We start from the raw sequence: 19892 nt of genomic DNA on the forward strand, positions 1-19892 counted from the left end.
TCTCTACTACTGTGCGAGAAGGACACTTGGGTGTGACTTATTTAACAACTATACTTGTTCTTCTTCGTCTTGACTTTGAAATTGCAAAGATATCTATACTACTATATAAAGCCAGCAACCCCATTTGAGGTCACGGGCTTCACAAAAAAAAAAAAAAAAAAAAAAAGAAAAAAAAAAGGGCACAAAAATGTCCCCCAAACAAAAAAGTTCAAAAACAGTCCAAAATAATGCATCAAATAATGCAAGGGTATTTTCATCATATAAACAATGCTTTTTATAATTAATTTTTTTTGTGCAGTATTTTTTTTCCTTAAATTTTTTTATTTATAATTAGTATCTAATAATGGGCTAACAATAATGTGATTTAACCAGTTATTTATTAAATATTATTTTTTTTATTTTTAAACACGTTAAAAACATCTTAAGAGGCGTAGTGCCAATTAGAAAAAAGGGCTTTCGCACGTGCATAAAAAATATGATTCAATTAGTTGTCAAAATGAATTTTTTTTAACATACGATATTATCTACACTAAGAAGAGTAGGTGGACTTAACCTCACAATGAGCTAGCAATAATATGATTAAAAAAATATGTAATCACGCGTAGCACACGGTGATTCAAAAAATATCTTAAGGTATTCATCAATTCCCCCCCCCCCTCAACTTTAATTTTGGCCAATTTCCCCCCTTAACTCTCATAATTAGTTAATTTCCCCCCTTAACTTTAATATGGCCAATTTCACCCGCCTCAACTCTCATAATTAGTCAATTTGCACCCTACTGTTAAATTTTTTTTTTTTAATTTTCTATCTATTTTTTTTTAATTTTCAATCTTTCTAATAACATCCAACAAAGTACTAAAATTAACATAAACTCACCTGCATAATATAGGGTAAAATGTACAAAAACATAATACAATTAGAATGTGATATGGGTTGATTATAAGAAAAAGTTATGAACCGGGTTTAAAGCATGTAGAAGAAGAAATAATAATCCTAAACTCATGGATCATACCTATTTCAATAAAATGGGTTATTCTTAATAAGGAGTCGAAAATTATGAATTGACTAGCCATTTTTTCACTAAAGCTCGATTCTCCGCAATTTACTTGAACTTAGCTTTCACTTTTATAAAGAAAATTGTATTCACATACAAAAATTTACACATCAATCCTTTTCGTTATCAATTTTGTATAGTAAAAAATCAAATAAAATTACTCCGTACTGATTTATTATGACTAATAATACTATCTATGATAAATTGTAAAATTCTAAATTTTAATCTATTTGTAATAGGATAAAGATAGGAACATGATTAACATATATCTTATTTAGTTTCTTACACACACTTGTTTAATTATGATCTAATTAAAAAAAAATAACAGTAAGGTGCAAATTGACTAATTATGAGAGTTGAGAGGGGAAATTGGCTAAATGAAAGTTGAGGGGGGAAGTTGATTAATTATGACAATTAAGGGGGGAAATTAGCTAAAATTAAAATTGAGGGAGGAAATTGGCTAATAGTCACAATTTCAGGAGGAAAATTGGCTAATGGTCATAAGTTCAAGAGGGCAATTGTTGAATACCTCAAATATCTTTTGCACATGTGTAAACGTGAAGGCTAGTAATAAATAACACGAAGAAAGCTTGAAGTTTTGGACATTGACTTTGACATGCCAACTTGTCTTTTTTCTTCTTAGCAGATTGGACTCAGTGGTCTACTTAAGGCATGATCAAGGGAAATTAATGGAGCATTTTGTTCACAGGTGATGCCTTCCCACTGGCACCAATCTACTGGAAGTAGTAGTCCAGTTCAACGGAGGAGAAGACGGAGAGCGAGAGAAGGTCGTGAGAGCGCTGCGTTGGCTTGGATCGCAAGCATCACTCGTATACACGTATACATATACATCTTTGAACAACAAAAAATACATATACGTCAAATGTGCATCAACTTGTGCAGTATATACATCTTCTGGAAGCCATGACAGCTGCATATGAACATTGTTAAGTTGCAACTTGCAAGCTTTTATATTGATCAATATGTATGTGTGTACGTGTGTGTGTGTGTGGGGAAAGTGTTATTAACACTATTAAAATCTCATTCTACACTTCTCATAAATGTTTTTTCTTTATAATTATAGAAAGTTTGGAGTACAAAATGAGATTTTTAGAGTGCTAATAATAATTATATATATACACACACACGTACTATGTATGTATGTAATATGGTTTTGTCTTCTATTTCCCAATTTCTTCAAAGAACTTTTATGGATTTGGAGTGGTTTGGTTTGACTTTAAGAGTAAACAAATAAAGAACAAGCAAAAGACTTCAAAGAGTCACTTATATTGACTTCAAAGTGGTCAAATGCGTTTAGATTACAATTCTTTATTTTTCCTTTTGGATACAATCAATAGTGAAGAAGAGGATAATCAAATCTCGGACTCAAATGCAACGATAAATATTTTTAATCATTTGAGTTACAAGTAATAAATGTATGAGTATTTCAAGCGGAAAAGTTTGATTCTAGCTAGAGCCTTCACCCCGGAATCCAAATATCACCTCCATCTAAGTATTCTAATTCTGAATAATTTAGAAATTTAATTACTAATTTTAGAAGAACCTGGACCCACCTATTTTTTTATTCCTCACAAGCTTGGTAAATGCTGGAATGCTTTGAGAGAAGTGCCATTCCGTTTCTTCCCATTCCAGTCGGGTTTCGTAACCACGCCATAGGTGAAATGGGACGTCACTAATGGAGGGTCTAATCATGGGTTGGCAACGTATTAGAAGGTTTACATTGACTTTGGGCTAGTGCTTTTGGAAGAGTTTAAAGCCCTTCAAAAATGTTGTTTATTAAAAGTGCTTTGAATAGAAAGTAGAAACACTATTAATCACTTTGGACAATTTTTTAGATGCAATCAAGTTAAGGAATTTTGATTAAATAGGAGACTTATGAACTAACTGAAGAATAATTATATAGTTAAGAATAAGTAGAACTGAGATGATCATTAATTTATTTATTCATCAGAAAATTCTCCTTGATTTAATAACGTGCAAAGTTATGTGATTGATTTTTCCGCTTTAAATATGTATAAAAATAAATGATACAGTTACGCATAATATTTAATATAAAATAGCATAAATTTACCATGCGTGACCTATTTCACTACTATATATATTTTTTCTGTGTATTTGACTTCGAAATTGCAAAGTATAATCATTATCACGAGGAATGCTTTCTGGACATTGACATGCCAACTTATCGAAGTTGATTTTGTTCTTCTTAGCAGATTGGACTCAATGGTTTACTTATGTCATGATCAAAGGAAATTAATGGAGCATTTTGCTTTTGTTTTTCTTGGGTAAAGTAAGTATTCAATTAATATAGAGCTCAATTATTCTCACTGGCTAGACTGTTGACTAACTTGAATACGCGCAACCGTTAAGAGTGAAAGTAAATAAAAGAGTAGTGATTTCACCTGATAATTGATAGATTGGTCCATAATTTTGGTCTAAACAAAGAGAGAGAATAAATAAAAGAGCTATTCAACTTACAATCCGATTAGGGAATGAACATCCTCCTCTTACATAGATATTTTGCACTAGAGAATTTCTGGTTCAATCCGTACACACTAATATTTCTTCATCTTCTGGGCAGCGAGCATTAACTGGAACATTGAAGAGAGAGGTGGTTTGGAAGTTAATAAAAGAGTTACTGTTGTTTGCATATTCTGACCGATTTGCACTAACAGTTTCACCATCCGGTTTGCTACTTTTAACTTCGTCCTTTTGATTTGGGACTTGGACTTGGACTTGGCCTTGGGCTTTCCTGTTAAGAAGAAAAACAAGGAATTGAATATTGTCGAGGAAAATGAACACACAATCTAAATTCTAGAACTCTACCTTCGTCTAAGCCTTCTCCACTCCAGATAGACCATGAATTGAATATTGTCAAGGAGTTGGAAATATGCATATCTCCACGTCCTCTTGAGAAGCAAAGGGCAACCGAATCCCAATAACCCTACAAAGAAACCAAGCACAACGGATAACCCAAACCATAGACTTTGATCCTCATCATCGTCCAAATCCTGGTTGTTCTCATTCTCATCTGCATCATTGCCATTACTTGGCAAGCACTGGTTTGAAAATGGGGCACCACAAAGTTTCGGATTCCCTTCGAATGCAGAGACACTGAAGCCTTGGAGCTGAGTGCCGGCTGGTATTGGTCCTTCAAGATTATTGTATGCAACAGTAAATGTAGACAAGAAATGGAGACTTGATTGTGATGATGGGATTTCGCCTGACAGACGGTTACTGTTGAGTTCTAACCTCTCCAACTTTGTGAGATTAGCTACTTGGTCTGGAATGTTGCCAGAGAAGTTGTTGATGCTTAGATCCAGTTGTTGAAGAAATTGCAATTGGCCAATCTCAAAGGGTATGTTGCTGCTTCTTGGCATGTTGGGCCGATACTTGTGCTGTGAAGACAACACAGTTGCATTATTACCACGTTGAAAGTAGACGGGCAACTCAAGAGAACAATGGCCTGTTTCATTCGCAGCCTTTTGCGATACTAATGCTTGTAGTCTGCAAAGCTCCTTTGGAAATTCACCTGAAATGAAGTTGTCATTCAACAACAAAAAGAAAAGATGCGGAAAAGTCCCCAGCCAACCAGGTATTGTGCCAGTGAGTCTGTTAAAAGACAAATCTAGGACTTCCACTTTCCCGAGCTTTGAAATCCATGCAGGTATGTGCCCTGTCATATGACAACTATATAAACTGAAAACACACAGATTTTGTAACCCAGAATCGACAGTTATATCCCCGTCTGGCATTTCTTCACCTTTAAAATTTTTTGAAAGAATGAGCACCTTGAGACTTTTGAAACCCGTCAATATCTTCATTGCCTCCGTGACATTGGTGAGTCTGTTACGAGAAAGCGAGAGGAAGGTCAAGTTTTTCAATTGAAGAATCTCAGGTTGGATTTGGCCCTCGAAATCATTTGTTGCCAGTCGAAGTGCTTTGAGGGACTTGCATGAGTAGAGGCTTATTGGCAAGGTACCAGTGAGATTATTACTTATACAATCTAGTTTACTAAGTTGAGTAAGATTAGAGAAATCGAGCACAGAGATATTCCCACTAAAAAAGTTGAATCCCAGATTTATTTCAACAAGGTTTGTGCAATTCATCAAAGATGGGGGCAGATGACCTTGGAGATTGTTGTAACGAAGGCGCATGAGCTTTAATTTGGAGAGCTTCTGACACGCCCCGACCCCGATATTCCCCGAATACTAGGATAGGCACGTGCTAGCCGACACCCGAGGGTGACGAAAGCCATTTATTGAGTGTAAATACTGAAAACAAAGGATAAATAAGGTTTATAAATATAAAAGAATAATGAATATGTAAATAAGGACCGTGTTCAGAGCACACCACTAATCTAGAACATTAAAAGAAAATAATATAAAATTGAAAGAAACAAAGGAGTGGGTCCTACACCGAGAGAACTCGAAGATGTCGATGCGGAAGTGCCTGGACGTCGGGATTGTATGCCTCAATTCTAAGTCCTGAAGGGGGCGCAAAACAAACATGAGTGGACCAAGTTGATATATATATATAATAAAACAGTTATCAACATACTAACCCCCAGGTTTTATGAAAACACATATATAATGATAAACATAGGTTTTCCGAAACCTAGCATGTCGTGCAATATCTCAAATCATAATTCGCATAAATAATAAACACTAGTGAATGTCCGATAACTCTTCAAGCCTCATGCCGGCTCCCCGTCTCTGAGCAGACAGTCAGAGGAAAACACACTCCAGGCCCTATGCCAACACCAAACCGTCGCCGGGGACGGACCGGATCTATCTCTACGTCCCGTAGCGGAAAAGACCACTAGGTAAGTACAAAACCAGTTAACATATATATATTGAAAATCAACTTCATAGTATAAAGTCATCCATCATCTATACTATAAAGAGGTGTTCTAAACATGTTCTAAATATCATATCGTCATCCATCAGATATTCTACAAGAACATGGGTTATAGGAAAAGATATTAATAATTCAAACTAGCCTCAGTAAGCATATTATCTCGTAAAACGTTCATAAAACATAATTGTGAAGTCATGCTTTTCTATGTATGCAATTCTACCATTAAAACATGCATTTTTAGAAGGGGTCCACTCACAGTACTTTGCCGTAAAAAAGCCACGCCATCTAGCAAGGAAGGAAACGCCACAGATAATCGCCCCTAAGCACATAAATGGTACATTTAGTCAAACTCTACTCAAACGATTGAATTTGGGAAAACGGACATCGGAAACGGGTTAAGGACGTCGAAATTAGCCTAGGAAGAGTCCCGCACGAAAACCCAAAAAGTCAACGGTCAATGTTGACCGTTGACCGGTCAAAGTCAACGATGACCGTTGACCGGGTCTGGGTCCAGGTCAACAGGTCAAACGGGTTTGGGCTTGGATCCGGATTGGGTTAAAGGGTTTGGACTTGGGTTGGATCTGGGTTTGGGTCTAGTGGGTTTAGGGTTAATGGGCCGAATGCCCTAAAGGAAACAGCCGAAAGGCCTTTAAAGTAACAAAACCAAAATAAAAATAATAAAAAAAAGGTTGGGTTGGGCTGCCCAGGGTTTTGGACTTGGCAGGAAAGGCCCAAAGGCCTTGGGTTTGGTGGTTCGCCGGATTCCAATGAGGGAGAGGGCAAGATTTCGGCTGGAGAATTCCCAAGCTCCGATGGAGCTCAAAACTCAACCAAAACATGTCATTCACCAAATTGAAGCCCCGAAGGTAAGGAATCGAAATATACCCTTGGTTCCCGTCATAGTGGTCGGAGTTGGCCGGAAAACAGCCTGGAAGCCATGGGTGTCCGCCGGAAATTGGGTAAGATTCAAATGAGTATAACTTCTTCAATACTCAATGCAATTGGGTGAAACAAAAAGGAAAGTTTTAGTACTCAGCGAGACGAAGAGATTGATACCTTGCACGCCGGCCAAATCGCAGTGGTTTGGCCTGAAATTTCCTCGAAAGGGGCAGTGATCGCCGGAAAACTAGGAAATGTCTATGAGGTGGTTTCTTCATGGTTTGACGTCTAAAACACAACCACGGGGTTAGAAAAGAGCTATAGGTGTGGGCATGGGTGTGTGTGTGTGTGTGTGTGTTTTGCTCGGAGGGAGGGAGAGAAAGACAGAGAGAAAGAAAGAGAGAAGAGAGACTGAGAGAGAAGAAAGAGATGAGAGGCTCGGGGGGACAGAATCAGGGGATGGGCCCTTTGGGCTCACCAATTAAAACTCAAAAACAATTTTAAAAAGAAAGGTATCCCCCAAACTTAGTGAAAATACAAAAATACCTATTTTCTTACGTAAATTCCGAGACGGGTTGTTACAGTTTCCCAACATTCTCACTGATGGATCCGACAAGCCCATTGGTAGATAATGAAATTTCTTGAAGTGCCTGAGCATTGTAGATATCAGCAGGAAGGGACCCTAAGAGAGTATTGTCGCCAGCACGAAAGACCTCCAACTCGGAACAGTTTTCTAGTCCGGGAGGAATTGGGCCACTGAAATTATTGTGGGAGAAATCCAAGACTCTAAGCGAGGAGGAACGAAGACAGCTAGAGGAAGGTATAACAAATATAACAATTAGAACTCTCATACAATTGAATAATGCATAGCATAAAAGCTACACCGGCGAGACATGCTTCAACTTGGGTTTTCAAATCTGTCACGTAGGCATACAATAGCAAAAAATGGCAGCAAACTCTCTCCAACCTAGCCTTCAATTTCTTACATGGTGTTGAGTCATTTGAAGGCAAAGTCTTTTGCTGTCAAATTTATTAAATGATTTTTTTAATAGATTAATATAATATATAATAAATGTTGTTATGTTTTTCAAATATTCGATTGGTTGCCTTAATCATTGGACTCCACAAAAAGATAATTTTTTTTTATTAAATGACATTATTATTTAACATACCGGGTGGAACAAAATATTGTATAAAATGTCAAATTACCACATAAACCATCAAATATCATTTTGATGTTTAAAATTGGCATCTACTTTGGAGATGCTCTAAGATGCTTTATTCAAAGCACCTTAATATTATTGAGAATATAAATCTCATATTGGAAAAAGAAAGGACTTGGCGTGTGCTTATGAGTAATTGAGCTACTTCCACATTGCTATTTTAAAGTGGAACCTCAACTTCTTCATGAAATCAGAGCAAGTTATCGCATGTGTGAAGTCTAACAGCCACAAGTGTTCTACATCACTTGGTTTGATTCCGGATAGAGACTTTACCCTGCAGTCCAGATCGCACCTCCATCTAAGTAATCTAATTCTGAGTAATTTAGAAAATTGATTACTAATATTATTTGCACATGGATCCCAGCAATTTTCTAATTCTTCAAAAGCTCGATAAACGCTGGAATGCTTTGGGAGAAATGTAATTGTGTTTGTTCGCATTCTATTTCGGTTTCGGAATTACCCATAAGTGAAATGGGACGTCACTAACGGAAGGTCTAATCATTGGGTTGGCAACGTATTAGAAGGTTTAAATTGATTTTGGGCTCGTGCTTTTTCAAGAGTTAAGAGCACTTTTGTCTTGAAAAATGGTTTAAATTAGAGGTGGGCATTTGAAATCGGAAATCGAAATTGAAACACGAATCAAATCGAACCGCATCGAACGGTTTGATTTTGCAGTTTTGAAACGGTTTCAGTTTGAAATCGAATTGCAGTGAAGGAAAATGGTTTGGCTTTGGTTTCAGCCTTTTGAAACTGAACCGCAAAGCAAAAAATAAAATATTTAATTAAATACCCATATTAGGTGTTGTGTTATAGTTGATTGTTTGTTAAAGTCCATTACTTTAGTATGGACTCGACCATGCTAAAAATTCATCTCTCTCTTAGTCTTCGACTCTCGGTCACTCATCCAATCATTCTTTCTATCTCAACTCTCATATGTTCTTCGCACCTTACACAAAACAAAATTTGCAAATCAATTTGTCTCACGCTCACCGTGCAACAACTTTGATTCTTGGAGGCTAAACCCCCCACCGCCAAACAATGAACCATTGTAAGCCTGTAAGTTCTCTTTCACAGCTCCAGAGTCAACAACATTGTTTTGATTTGAAAGAGAAGGTGTTTCCTCCTTCTAATATGCCCATAAATGAGAAGTCCCTTTTGCTCCTTTCCACTTCAACAAGTCTAGCAAGAAACTATATTTTCCAACACGAATTTGGAACTTACATTGCTAATTAATCTTTCAGCAATCTATTTTTCATGGTTTGATAATATTGTTATGAAACGACATTGAAAGAGTATAGGGAGTTGACAAATTAAATTAAGATAAGAGATTTGAAGCTATTTTTTTATTTTGTTTGTAAATGGTTTAAAACTGAACCGAAACCGAACCAAATGATTTGGTTTCATTTCAATTTTAGTCTAAAAAACATACCGAATCAAACCGTAAAACTTTCGGTTTTGTTTTCAATTTCACTCAAAACCGCACAAAATCAAATCTTGCTTATCCCTAATTTAAATTGAATTTGGGCTCATGCTTTTTGAAGAGTTAAAAGCATTTTTACCGTGAAAATGGTTGTTTGATAAAGTGTTGTTGGAGTAGTGTTAAATAGGAGAGTTATGAACTAACAGATAAATAATTATGTAGTTAAGAATTAAAAAGTAGAAATGAGATCATCATTAATTAATTCGTGAACTCTCCAAGATTTAGCATCGCACAAGTACTATTCCATGAAGGAACTTATAAGTCAAGGTCACCTGCTCTATTTTTCTTCTCTAAATATATCTCGTAAAAAATAAATAATACAGTCACGCGTTAGAATTACTACCATAGAATGGTGTCGGTCCATCATGTGTGACTTATTTTACTACTATATATTTTAGGAAATTTTAACGAAAAGCCTGTAGTACTGTTCATTTTAACGAAAAACCACATTTTTACACTAAAAGTCAATCCTGGTACTATTCACTTTACCCTTTATTTTGTCTTTATCGTTAAAATTCAAAATTTTCAACCCATTTTCATTAGTTTTTCTTATATTTTATCTCTATCTTAACTTTGGAATTGGAAAGAGAGTGGAATGCTGAAGAGAATCACTCAAAATGAAACTTTCTATAAACTCTCTGTCATCTCACAGTCTAAAGTAAATTCTTGTGTCAACGGTACAAAACACTGTGCCAAAAATATAAAGTGACAAAGAGTTTACAAAAAGTCAATTTTGAGAGAATCTTATTTTGATAGAATCTACTTAACATTCCTCTTGCAAAGTTATAGAACTCGTTTGAATATACTTTTATAATGATTGAAAACGTTTTTGGTGAAAATGTTTTTAGAACCAATCTTTAGTAAAGATGTAAGTAAATCTTCGAAGCACTTAAAGTGTTTCCTAGAAGAAACACATGAACATTGTCAGGCCCCAATCCCGACATACGTCCAGAATTGACACATGACGTCACCAAAAATCTGTCTCTATCATACCCCGCCTCTAGGATATGGGCAAAGCACAACTCAATAATCGAATCGCATAGTAATTTTTCGTATTCCTTATGGCTGCATCTAACCTTCCTGTTAGACTGCCTACGTACCCTAAACAAGGATCAAGCCATTCGTAGTTCGTCATGCACAATAATTGACATATATCACAGTCCGATTAAGTCAAAAGGCATAACATTTCTCAATCAATCAATAGAACTTGACAAGCATGAAATTACTAGACTCAGGGTTACATAACAAACCCACCTGAAAATCATGATTTCCCCTCCATCTATATATAGGTCATTATGTCGCAACATGATACCGCAATTCACAACATATATCATTTCAAAGAACCAACGAAGCACAATACCATTCTCTAGCCACATTTATCAACAAGTCTAATCATAACAATAACAATGATATCCAACATGAGAATCCCACATGACGATTAACATTTCCACTTCATCCATCACATAATTCATCATGTTTCCCACATAAAATCGCATTTCATAGCGTGTAACATATTTAAGAATTAACAAAGTACATATTATTCTCTAGAAATATTAATCAACTAAAATACTCATAATAACCACACTCATATCCAACGTCATTCCACAATCCCGTCAATTAATCAATTCATGAATCTAAGATGCACAATCTTAGCATTTAATTACGTTAATCAAACAGTGTGATAATGTAACATTTCACAAATTAACCAAGAAACTCTATATAATTCCCCACTTGGATTATGAGTAATAAACATGCTAATTCGAATTTATTTTCACAATATCTATTGTGGGTAATTCCCATCTACTCGAATTTAGGATTCTAAGATCAACTTACGGAATGAACAAGGGCAAGGATTCCGGACCACTCAACAGAACCAAAATATCAAGCGGTTTCTCATAATCTACCCAGACTTGTCATATGTAAAGTCAATACCAATATTATGGGATTGGTAAAATGGCAAATCAGGCACTCAGATAAGCCGAGAGGCTCGGGTGAGTGACAATAATATAAGCATGTGATACAATAATAAAACCAGCCATCAATCACAATTTATAAACCTTGAATATAAATCATTCATAAGTAATCAATACCAAACTTTTGAAAACTCAGAGGGAGTCACCTAGACATCCAACGGTTTGCCTGAAACAATCACAACCTCTCACAACCATATTCTCATGCACACAATGAAAAGTAGGGTTAGAGCGATACAGTTCGGCCGAAGCCTACATCTTTGAAGCTATCTCAATCTAAACTCAATGAAACCGAAGGTGGATACAATCCCGGACCATCACTCAACGGAATCGCGGAGTAAGAGGGATTTCGGACCATCACTCAACGGAATCACGGAGTGGAGTAGGAAGGATTCCGAACCATCACTCAACGGAATTATGGAGTACATTGCATAACCACCAATCAATGAAACAACATATGAATCAAGTTACTTAAGTTATAAAGGCTCAACGAAACAAGAAATGAAATAATGAAACGAGCGTTGACACATGTTTGGAAGCAACAAACCCCATGACAATGGGTTAACGGTCCACCACTAACCCTCACCTTTCATCAAATCAAGCCAATCATACAAAACAAACCATATTTCCAATATGCACGTCAAATCCCACTTCATAAAACTACCTTGATGGCTAAATATAAAAATTAACAATTTATAGGAAACATAAGTATAAAACCAATTCATATTCACATATATTAAAATCACTCACATTTCATCATATCATACCATCTATGCAAATCAACCACCTTTCAAATATGCATGTCAAAACACATATCACGATCATTATTAGTACACAAGCCAAATCATGTTTAATAAACATAGGTCTATGGCTAAATACATACATACATACATACATATATATATATATATATATAATCACATGTCAATAGAACTCACATTATAAAACTAAGTCATATTCACAGATGATACCAATATAAGAAATCAAGGTAATAACCATATCACATATATTCAAGTCACTCTCTAACCAATGTAGGCCACTAGACTTCACTTAAGTCTTCCGTACTAATTTTATTATTTAGAATGTAATGAGACATGTTGACAACAATTCAACTCTCGGTCAATGATAGGGTCCACCACTCTACGTAATTCAATCTTGAAGATCTGCACATCAAATTTATGATCCATAACTTCCCAAAATCCACATTATGTTTCTAGAATAACATACTAAAATTTCATTATGATCCAACGGTCGGATTGTTGTCAATCACACAAACAAGTGGCGGTCCAGATTGATCACCACACCAAATAATTGAATTTTGGGAAACCGAGCTAGACATAGGTTCACAGGGTCACAAAAAGGTATTTGGAACCTAGACAACACTCATGAACGACCCCACGCACCGCCACACGCGGTGGTAGTCAAGATGGATGGTTTAGAAACCCCGAATTTTCAACATTAACTAGATAAGCTCAAATTTACGTGGTAGCTAGAGCTCAACAAGGGAACCACTTTTCACAACTAGGCCAACGATAAATTCTAACCAGAAACCGTCTAAATTCACCGGAGAAAACCGGATTTCTAGGGTTCTAAATACCCAACTCTAAAATGAATATGAAAGCACAAACTAAGCATACCAACTTGAAGATTATGAAGAGTAGATGAAGTTTCATGCCTCACTCAAAGGAAAGGGTTGCCGGAATCACCGGAAAAATAATAAAACCGCCGGAAAAGTCGTGGGCTTTGTGGCTTCGAACTGCAAAGATGAAAAAGAAATTGGAAAATCTAACACCACAGAAATGTAGGGTTCGTCAAGAGCTTTCCATGAACACCAAGATCACCCAAAATGAAGCTCAGATGAAGAAGATACAAGTGGGTCAAGTTTGTGGGTTAATGGTTCCAAAACTCCCCTAAAACGGGTTAATAACAGCTACCCCCTTTCATTTTCAGAAACCTCCCCCTCTTCTGAAGGCTTCACTCCCATTTATAGCATTTTGGTAAAATTACCAAAATGCCATCAACTTCAAACGACTCTAACTTTTCCGTTCTGACTTGGAAATAAGATTCGTTTACACCTACGCGCTCATGGAATCAAACTCTACCTAACCAATTCAAGAGTTGACCAAAAAGGTCGAGAAAATTGGAAATGACTAAAGTACCTCTCACTTTGTTTTTCTCAAATTTGAAGAATTAACGAACCAGTTCCAATCAAATATTCGAAATACATCAAGAATAAAATAAAATAAAATAAAAATAATTTTGGGGACCGGATATCACAAACATTTTATTTAAAAATGCTTTCAACCATTTTAAAAGTACATTCAAACGAACTCATAATAATTAACACGAAGAATGCTTGAAATTTTGGACATCGAAATGCCCCACTTATCTAAGTTGGTTTTTTTCCTTCTTAGCAGATTGGACTCGGTGGTTTAATTAAGTCATGATTAAGGGAATTAATCAAGTCCAAACGAGCTCATAATAATTAACATGCATAATACTTTTAGCCATTTTAAAAGTACATTTTATCCAAATAAGCTCAGAATAATTAACACCAAGAATGCTTGAAATTTTGGACATCGACATGCCCCACTTATCTAAGTTGGTTTCTTTATTTCTTAGCAGATTGGACTCGGTGGTTTAATTAAGTCATGATTAAGGGATTTAATGGAGCATTTTGTTTTCTTTTTAGTTGGGTAAGATGCGTTGTATTTTTTTATTTTTTTATTTTTTTCGCGATTAAGATGCTTTATTCAAAATACTATAATATTAAAAATGGGGATAAGTTGTAGGTTTTACTTTATATCAAACTTCAACGATTTAAACTATCTATTTTTTTAGTCTTCATTTATAGATCATATAAAAAAAAAATTCAATTCATTCCAAAACTATGTACCCATTTAATTGTCGTAAGGAAATTTCAATATTTTTTAGAACATAGTGTTTGTCAATTTCTTTAAACTCAACTCAATTAAATATCTCAAACATTTCTATTTTGACTAATATTTTTTAAAAATGATCTATGAAATATAATTTGAAAAATAAACAATTTGAATATTAAAATTCAATATAGAATGGGCCAGAAGTAGTCCCCATTTTATTAAAAAAATGGAATCCATTTGAATAAAGGGCATGTTATATAAAACAGAAGAAACACCCACGCCTCTTCAGCCACATCTCCTAATGCATATAAAGCTTCACAATTCTTATACTCGTTAGTCCCATCCTAACTAAGGAAGATGATGAGTTTTAGGTTCGATTCTCGTAAAAAACGAATTTAAACTATATTATTTTTAGCCTACTCTGAAGTTAAATTTACTCCCGACGCCTTAGTTGTAGGTAGGCCTAGTGTATTAGGCCTCGTCAAAAAAACCTTCCCGAAGAAAACCTCTTTCGACATCATCAAATTGTAGACCCAGACATTTGTTTGCCAAAAATTTCAACAGAAAAAACTGTTACATTGCATGCTTGTTTTGTAGACGATTAAGCTGCATTGACATGTTTCTTCCTTAATGTGCTATCTTACGCTCACAATACAATTGCAGTTTTAAACTTTTTGAAAAGATATTGCACGTAAACTGTTTGATGAAATTCCTGAACCGTGTTCTTTTGCATTTTTTTTTTTTTTCCCAGATTTCCAGATTGTTTTCAAGTTTCCAACAATGGCCAATTTGCAGGGTTAGGAACTTAGGTGCCACTGTAACACATTTCCTGAACCGCCTCCTCTTGCGAAAGTTGGAGCTCTGTGATTTCGGCTTCTGCTCGTGTTCAACGACTTCCGACTTGCAACCCGTGCAAACTAGAAGAAGTAAGTGAAAACCCAACTTACACTAGTTTTTTTGTTTTACTTTGGGAAAAATATAAACCCGTCTCAATGATTCTGCATATACACAGATTTTGATGTGTAGTATCAAATTCAATCAGGACCCTTTTGTTAGTTTCAGTTTTCTTCTTAACTAAACTGATTGCGCAAGTTTATGAAAATCGAGGAGATTTTCATGGATAGTTTGATTCATTATGTGACATACCTTTTTGTGGTTAAACATATATGATGTATACTCTTAGGCTTTATTCACGTGTAAAATCGTCTAATATGTTATGTTATCAATCTTCCATCGTGATTTCAGCTGATGATTGATAGTTTGGTCCATAATTTTGGCTAAACAAAGAGAGAAAATAAATAAAAGAGCTATTCAACTTACAATCCGATTGGGGAATGAACATCCTACTCTTAAATAGATATTTTGCACTAGAGAAATTCTGGCTCAATCCGTACACATTAATATTTCTTCATCTTCAGGGCAGTGAGCTTTAACTGGAACATTGACGAGAGAGGTGGTTTGGAAGTTGTCAGGGACCATGAAAGAGTTACTGTTGTTTGCATATTCTGACCGATTTGTACTCTCGGTTTCACTATCCGGTTTGCTGCTTTTAACTTCGTCCTTTTGATTTGGGACTTGGACTTGGCCTTGTGCTTTCCTGTTAAGAAGAAGAACAAGAATTAGGAATTGAAAACAAATTGAAAAAAGAAAAATGAACAGAGAGTCTAGATTCTAGAACTCTACCTTCTTCTAAGCCTTCTCCACTTCAGATTGACCATGAATTGAATATTGTCAAGGAGTTGGAAATATGCATATCTCCACGTCCTCTTGAGAAGCAAAGGGCAACAGAATCCCAATAACCCTACAAAGAAACCAAGCACAACGGATAACCCAAACCATAGACTTTGCTCCTCATCATCGTCCAAATCCTGGTTGTTCTCATTCTCATCTGTCTCATTGCCATTACTTGGAAAGCACTGGTTTGAAAGTGGGGCACCGCACAGTTTCGGATTCCCTTCGTATGCAGAGACACTGAAGCCTTGGAGCTGAGTGCCGGCTGGTATTGGTCCTTCAAGATTATTGTATGCAACAGTAAATGTAGACAAGAAATGGAGATTTGATAGTGATGATGGGATTTCGCCTGACAGATGGTTACTGTTGAGTTCTAATCTCTCCAACTTTGGGAGGTTGGCTATTTGGTCTGGAATGTTGCCGGAGAAGTTGTTGATGCTTAGATCCAGTTGTTGAAGAAATTGCAATTGGCCAATCTCAAGGGGTATGCTGCCGCTTAAACTGTTGTTCCCGAGGGAGATTACTCTTGGCATGTTGGGCAGATACTTGTACTGTGAAGACAGCACGGTTCCATTATTACCACGTTGAAAGTAGACGGGCAACTCAAGAGAACAATGGCCTGTTTCAGTCGCAGCCTTTTGCGATACTAATGCTTGTAGTCTGCAAAGCTCCTTTGGAAATTCTCCAGAAATCAAGTTGTTATGCAACAACAAAAAGAAAAGATGCGGAAGAGTCCCCAACCAACCAGGTATTGTGCCAGTGAGTCTGTTAAAAGACAAATCCAGGACTTCCAGTTTCCCGAGCTTTGAAATCCATGCAGGTATGTGCCCTGTCATATGACACATAAGTAAACTGAAAACACACAGATTTTGTAACCCGGAATCGACAGTTATATCCCCATCTGGCATTTCTTCACCTTTAAAATTTTTTGCAAGAAGGAGCACCTTGAGACTTTTGAAACCCGTCAGTATCTTCATTGCCCCCGTGACATTGGTGAGTCTGTTACGAGAAAGCGAGAGGAAGGTCAAGTTTTTCAATTGAAGAATCTCAGGTTGGATTTGCCCCTCGAAATCATTTGTAGCCAGTCGAAGTGCTTTGAGGGATTTGCATGAGTAGAGGCTTATTGGCAAGGTACCAGTGAGATTATTACTTATACAATCTAGTTTACTAAGTTGAGTAAGTCTAGAGAAATCGAGCACAGAGATATTCCCACTAAAAAAGTTGAATCCCAGATTTATTTCAACAAGGTTTGTGCAATTCATCAAAGATGGGGGCAGATGACCTTGGAGATTGTTGTATTGAAGGCGCATGAGCCTTAATTTGGAGAGCTTTCCAACATTCTCACTGATGGGTCCGACAAGCCCATTGGTAGATAATGAAATTTCTTGAAGTGCCTGAGCATTGTAGATATCAGCAGGAAGGGATCCTGAGAGAGTATTGTCGCCAGCACGGAAGACCTCCAACTCGGAACAGTTTCCTAGTCCGGGAGGAATTGGACCACTGAAATTATTGTGGGAGAAATCCAAAACTCTAAGCGAGGAGGAACGAAGACAGATAGAGGATGGTATTTGGCCTGTAAAATGATTATTGCTGACATTCAAACTGCTCAAATTCCAGGCATGCTGGAGGAATGAAGACGGAATTGTTCCGTTGAATTGATTGCTCGAAAAATCAACCATTTGGATGTAACTTGATGATAAAGACAATGGTATTTCTCCGGAGAAAAGGTTATGGCTCAAATCAAGAATCTCAAGGCGACTCAAGGACGAGAACATCCCGGCTTGAAGAGAGCCGGAAAGCAGATTGTAGGAGAGATTGAGGTACGAAAGAAGCTTAAGGTTTCCAAGTGATGAAGGAAAAGTACCTCCTGTGAGGCCCTTGGATGGCAACCGCAATTGGATGATCCAACGGTTCTGATTACATGTGATGCCTTCCCACTGGCAACAATCAACTGAAGCAGTCCAGTTCAATGCCGGGGAAGACAGAGCGCTCGCGAAGGACTTGAGGGCGCTGCGTTCGGTTAGATCACATGCATGTATTGTGAATATAACGGAAGAAAACAAGAGGATGAGAAGGAAGCCATGAGAGAATGGATGATCCATCTCAGGTTCAGATTACTCACAGGTTGGTAAGAGTATGAATATATTAAGCAGCAGCCTTCTCTCTCTCTCTCTCTCTCTCTCTCTCTCTCTCTCTCTCTCTATATATATATATATATTATATATATATATATATATAATGTTTTGGTAGATTATGGGCGATAAGGCAACGACTTCAAAGTCGTTGAAAAATTCTTTAATCTCTTGGTCTTTGGTTTGACTGTACCCTACCACTTGAGTTGTCCCACAATTGTTTATTTTTGTTTTTTGATTTTTGAGAAAAAGGGGTATTGTGATGTGAAATAACTGTAAATTACAAAGACTTTTAGGTGCAAAAACAGGTAAATTTATTGAAAATAGTTGAGGTTTCACCATTCAATCAATTAACAATATGAGGAGTAATCTAACTTACTTGCACTAATTCGAAAGCAGGACCCGCGAAGTATCGGGTTGCCCTCAACGGCAGTGCATTGAGGCCTTGGACGAGGACTCCGATAGTGACGATAGGATTCTGTCGGATAGATGATTTCCTGAGAGGTCTGAATCGTCTGTCCAAGTTGGTGAGGCTGGAATTTGGTCTGGAATGATGCCAAAGAAATTGCTGTCGCTAAGATCCATTACATATGTACAAGAGAAATAAGTGTGAAAATGTAGATAGACTTCAAAGCATCAGTTGCACAAGAGGGTCCATACAAGGTTTTTGGATTATTCCTTTCCGACTTTGATGACATTAGAGGCAGGGCATCAAAAGTAATCAAAGTTCGAGAAACGGTTCATCGGCTTACTACTAATCAAACAAAATACTGATTACATGTGCAAACCAATAGTTGGGCCAACCCACAACTTTAGTGTTATAAATTTATTGTTCCAATTTGGGTAAAGACAATCTAGTGCCCCAACCGAGGTTTTTAAACTCTTTGATGCTGGGCATGCTTCAATTGAGGATTTAGAGACAGTTTATTAGCTCACTACTAATCGAACATTGACATTGACCATATGTGCAAACCAATATATAGTAGGATTAACTTGAAACTTTAGCATTTTAACAAATCTATTGTCCCAATTGAGGTAGAGTCAGTCTAATGAGCCACTACTAATGAACCGAGCTTTTCTAGGTTTTTGATGTGGGACATGGTTCGTTGAGAATCAAAATAAAATATGTAAATAATTGCAAAAATCAAATATAACAATTAAAACTTTCATACTATTGAATAATGCGTAGCATAAAAGCCACACTCGTGAGACATGCTTCAACTAGGGTTTTCAAATCTTGCACTAGGAGATGGTGAGCCCTGTTTTTCAATTCATATTAATTCATACGTCCTTTTGTATCGCTATAGTTTTCACTAAAAAAGTAGGTTTAAAAAGGTGGGTGGCTTTAGATATTTGTCCACAGTATTTGAAATTTGAAGTCTTTGCTTTTATGTACGCAATATATAGAATGAAAAATCAGTAGTAGTAAGTGAAAATAGTTCACATTAGAAATTTTACATACTTTTTTTTTGGTAGAAAAGAAGGTTTTACATACTTTGACAATGAGTCCCACAATACTTGTAATCACTAGACAGGTTTTTTGATGCAATCATGCAATCAAGTTAAGGAAATTCGTGCATAACGTAAATAGGAGCCACTTTATAATAATTTCGTTTTTAGTTTTAGTTTTCACTTTTATTAAAAAATGAAACCTAATATA

At 36.4% G+C, this 19892-nt stretch overlaps 1 protein-coding gene, 1 long non-coding RNA gene and 1 pseudogene across 2 annotated transcripts; 1 reads left to right on the forward strand and 2 right to left on the reverse strand.

The window, feature by feature from the left end:
* Window positions 1-3897: 3897 nt before the first annotated feature.
* LOC137743245 (tyrosine-sulfated glycopeptide receptor 1 pseudogene) lies at window positions 3898-5248 on the reverse strand (annotated as a pseudogene).
* Window positions 5249-14637: 9389 nt separating this feature from the next.
* LOC148692627 (uncharacterized) lies at window positions 14638-19070 on the forward strand. The gene is made up of 2 exons (XR_015953466.1): window positions 14638-14740; window positions 15121-19070. It is a non-coding gene; the product is annotated as an uncharacterized LOC148692627 (long non-coding RNA).
* LOC137742708 (receptor-like protein 2) lies at window positions 15641-18202 on the reverse strand. Its single transcript, XM_068482648.2, has 2 exons — window positions 16053-18202; window positions 15641-15966 (listed from the first exon to the last, which is right to left on the reverse strand). Exons 1-2 carry the CDS (start codon window positions 18200-18202, stop codon window positions 15753-15755), a joined length of 2364 nt encoding a protein of 787 aa, XP_068338749.1. The 3' UTR covers window positions 15641-15752.
* Window positions 19071-19892: the final 822 nt, after the last annotated feature.

This window comes from Pyrus communis, chromosome 11, assembly GCF_041283825.1.
Source record: "Pyrus communis isolate YQ-2024b chromosome 11, ASM4128382v1, whole genome shotgun sequence".
NCBI lineage: Eukaryota > Viridiplantae > Streptophyta > Magnoliopsida > Rosales > Rosaceae > Pyrus > Pyrus communis.

Excerpts from the sequence above, each read along its gene's own strand:
- LOC137742708 (XM_068482648.2), bottom strand. The coding sequence starts at position 18,202 with ATGGATCATCCATTCTCTCATGGCTTCCTTCTCATCCTCTTGTTTTCT. Across the intron at positions 15,967-16,052 it reads TGGAGAAGGCTTAGAAGAAG|GAAAGCACAAGGCCAAGTCC; the intron begins GTAGAGTTCTAG and ends TCTTCTTAACAG.